The 4,382-nt window shown below is 34.2% G+C and overlaps 1 protein-coding gene across 1 annotated transcript; it reads left to right on the top strand.

The window, feature by feature from the left end:
- Window positions 1-96: 96 nt before the first annotated feature.
- LOC108782916 (contactin-associated protein-like 5) lies at window positions 97-2,523 on the top strand (the record flags this gene model as incomplete). Its single annotated transcript, XM_018551312.1, has 6 exons — window positions 97-442; window positions 526-803; window positions 890-1,130; window positions 1,208-1,438; window positions 1,803-2,210; window positions 2,320-2,523. Coding segments are annotated over 6 exons (1,708 nt in total), but the record flags the coding sequence as incomplete, so codon positions are not given.
- Between the last annotated feature and the right edge of the window lie 1,859 nt (window positions 2,524-4,382).

The following is a 4,382-nucleotide window of genomic DNA, read 5'->3' as shown; positions in this document are numbered from 1 at the left end:
CTAATTAAATTATTATAATAAATTATAATTTATAAATATTATGTCAAAATATCAGCTGAAAATTCACATTTGATTTTTAATAAAAATAAATTTCAGACGAAATGGGACAATTCCGCCTTGTTTTATGCTTCCGGTGAAATCGATGGCACACCGCATTACATTGCAGCTTCCATTATAAACGGATCAGTTCACGTTGAACTCGATTTCGGACATAATTCGAAAATCTCCACCACTTTGGGTGATTATGTCATATCTGATCATTGGAATGATTTGACCATATTCCATAACGGAACCACCGTCTTCGTTAGCTTAGACGACGAGGTAAAGGTTCTAGAAGTACCGGGAGAAAATTGCGATATCATCATCGATCCAGAAATATATATCGGTGGTGGTCCCGAACTCCACAAGAAGAAGGGTCTTTTGTCGCACAATAATTTTGCAGGTTTGATGAAACTACAACACTGGACATTAATTATTAATCGAATAATGTAGTCCATTAATTAATGCAATTTTCAATTTTTCTAGGTTCCTTGAAGTACGTGTTTTTCAACGATAAGTCAATTATATACGAATTGAAGCGTTCCAATCCTATGGTACACTACATCGGTGTATTGGAACCAGAATACTACCAAGCCGACGTCGAAGTCATTCCGATCACATATCCTTTCGCGGGAAGTCACATCTGGTGGCCAATCGAACAAACCAATTCGCTGAAATTGAACTTCGATTTTAAAAGTTCAACGCCAATCGCGATCATCGCTTCTGGAGATGTAAAGAGCAATCGCGGTGTTGGTTACTGGGAGGTATGATTATATATATAATATCGCTCTCTATTTTATCTTTTTTAACATTTTCAATATTTTTTATTTATTTATACTTTTCTCCATAGTTACGTCAAGTCAATGACGAAATTCGATTCCAATTGGTACCAGTTATTACGGAGAATATTACATTGTCAACTTCGGTGAAGTTTCCGCCTTACAACACTTCCTGGCATGCGGTTGACCTTAATTATACAAAGGGTGAACTTAATATCGTTCTCGATTATAGGAATAAACAGAGTAAACTCTTCGCTATGACGTTTGAGTTAGGTGATAAAGTCATTATAGGAAGTGGTAAAAGTAACGCAGGTAAATAGGTAATATTAAATTTGAAAGATAAAAAATTTACATGAACATAAAAAAAGATTCTTATATCATCAATTTAGGTCTAGTAGGATGTATGCGTGAGATACGAGTGAACGGTCAAAGAATTGAACCTAGATACGTAATTAATACCGAAAGAGTAGTCGGAGAAGTTGCTTTAGACAATTGTCAATTTGTGGATCCATGCAAAAGGCCGAATACTTGCGAACATGGTGGTAAATGTTCAGTTAAAGAAGATAGAATCACATGTGATTGCACAGACACTGGATATATAGGAAAGAACTGTCATTTTGGTAAGACAAATTGCGACAAATAATCAATTCAAGTTAATTAAAATAATATCAAATTAATGCATGAAACTAAAAATTAAAAAATGTAATTTCTGTAAACTTTTCTAAAAAAATTGTTATAATAAATTAATTTTCTTAACACTTACAAATAGTCAATTTTATTAATTATACAACTTTGAGTGGTTATTAACTTTATGCGATTTATAAAACTAATTCAGAATTTTAAATTAAAAGTGTTTAAAATGATATAATAATAAAAATTTGGTTTTTTTTAAGTAGATAATTTTTATATAATAAAATATAATAACGTTTATTTAAATTTTTAATGTCATTTGAAATTAATGAAATTTTTAATGTCATTGTTTAGCACAATACAGAAAAACATGTGAAGAATTGGCTCTTTTGGGATACACGCAAGACGACGTTTACAAAATCGATATCGATGGAAACGGTCGATTCCCACCCGCTTTAGTAAAGTGCGAATTTCAATCGATCGAAGATTCGACTAAAACAATCGTCGAGCACAATTTACCCTCCCAAGTAGACGTCAGATCTATCATCGAAAACGATTTCTCCTTCAGCATCAAATATAGACAGTTTACTGCTGAAATGCTTCAAGAGCTGATCTCGCACTCACTTTATTGCAGCCAATATGTAAAGTATGATTGTTACAAAGCACCCTTGGAACTACACAGCGCCACGTGGTTTCTAGGCTCCAAAGGTACTACCGTTGATTACATCGGAAACGTCAATCGTGGATCCTGTCCTTGTGGAAGTAAGTTCTTTCTTAAATAAATTCCCAATGTAATAAATTTAAAATTGTATTATTAAGCCTTGCATTTGGAAAGGCTTGTGAAGATTGTTATTTATTAATTTTACTTTAGTGAACAGAACATGCGTGAACTCCAACTTGAGCTGTAATTGTGACGTGTCTGCTGGAAATGCTGGAAAGTGGCTGTCAGATGAGGGATACTACGAAACACCTGATTCCTTAGGCATCACCGGAATGGTATTCTTGCAACAGAGAGATCTTGAGGAAGATGCTCGGGGACGTATCACCTTAGGGCCATTGGAATGCGTTGAAACAAGTAAGCAAATACATACTGATTTACAAATAGAAACTATATGTCTGTCTTCTATTTAACCAATATAATTTTACTTTTTAAAAGTAAATTCAGTATGTTAAGTTAGCACCCCAACTATAGTACTCAGGAGTTCTGATTAAAGTTCCCACTTCTTTTTGACGAGACGAAGAGTTCCCTATAGTTAATAACAAGAGTTCCACTCAATAAACATTTTTTTTACATTTTTTTAAAATGGGGTGCTAACTTTTTATTGAATTTCGAGATGGAATAGTTCTGAGTGGCTTAATAGCTTCAATTTGCGATTGCCTAGAGTTCCTGATATGTAAAAAAAATTTTCGAATATTAAAAAAAAAATTTTTAATTTTTGAAAAATTAATTTTTAAATACAATAGTTCTGATGTTAATTTCTGCTTCTTTTTGACGATACGAACCTACGTTGTAATTTTAGGGGAATTAACAAGTCAGTTTGGTGTTTTCCAGATTTGTTTGTGTATCTCCAATAATTCTGAATCGCGCGCGTAGCGCGCGCAGGAAAATGCTAGTATCTTAAAATTGGCGTGTCACGCTTTTTTGAAGCCTCTTTTCGTTGAGGCTGTTGGAATTCTCTGATTTTGATGTGGTTTCGTATTCGAGGATTTTCGGGGTCGATTATTTCGAATCTGTACTCAAAAATTGAAAATTCGAAATAGTGGATCCAATATGGCGGAAAAGTAACGGAAATCATAAAGATTGTTCGATTTTGGTGAAATTAGGTTCATTGGTGATTTAGGGGGCGTTCGTTACGAATCCGTACTCAAAAATTGAAAGATCGAAATAGCTGATCTAATATGGCGCACGGAAATGTTATTGAAATCCTTAAGATTCTTCGATTTTGTTGAAATTTGGTTACAGGTGGTTTTTGGGGACATTCGTTACGAATCCGTATTTAAAAATTGAAAGTTCAAAATGGCGTTTTGATTCAGTTTATTAAAATCTGTTTTCGTTAATCTGGCGGATGGAATATAAGGGGGATTTTGGTTTTAGTGTTTTTGAAGTAGAATTTAAATTAGCAAAAAAAACCATTCAAGAATATGTACTTGATTTTTTATTTGCTGCAATTTTTCTTTGTGACTGTGCCAACTTTAGTCTTAAGTCAGCACAGCCACACTGTGGATCGCATCCTTCGACGTAAACGATGAGCAAAAAAATCGGATTCTGGATATTCTTAGAGCAAATAATTCTAGAAACATTTTGAGACCAAAATTATTCCAGCAATTAATTGCTTTAATGTACTTTACTCTTGTACGCGAGCCAGCACAGCCACACTGTGGGTCGAATTTTTCGACGTAAACGATGAGCAAAAAAATCGCGAATAGAGCAAAAAATTAGCAAAAAAATAGCCCTTCAAGAATATGTACTTGATTTTTCATTTGCTGCTATTTTTCTTTGTGGCTGTGCCAACTTTAGTCTTAAGCCAGCACAGCCACACTGCGGGTTGAATCTTTCGATGTAAACGATGAGCAAAAAAACCGAATTCTGGATATTCTTAGAGCAAATAATTCTAGAAACATTTTGAGTTCAAAATGATCCCTGCAATTAATTGCTTTAATGTACTTTACTCTTGTACGCGACCCAGCACAGCCACACTGTGGATCGAATTTTTTCGACGTAAACAATGAGCACAAAAATCGGATTCTGGATATTCTTAGAGCAAATAATTCTAGAAACATTTTGAGACCAAAATGATCCCGGTAATTGATTGCTTTAATGTACTTTACTCTTGTACGCGACCCAGCACAGCCACTCTGTGGATCGAATTTTTCGACGTAAACGATGAGCAAAAAAATCGAATTCTGGATATTCTTAGAGCAAATAATTCTAGA

The sequence above is a fragment of the Cyphomyrmex costatus genome, unplaced genomic scaffold (genome assembly GCF_001594065.2).
Source record: "Cyphomyrmex costatus isolate MS0001 unplaced genomic scaffold, Ccosl1.0 scaffold1373, whole genome shotgun sequence".
Lineage (NCBI taxonomy): Eukaryota > Metazoa > Arthropoda > Insecta > Hymenoptera > Formicidae > Cyphomyrmex > Cyphomyrmex costatus.
This window is presented reverse-complemented; position numbering and strand designations above follow the sequence as displayed.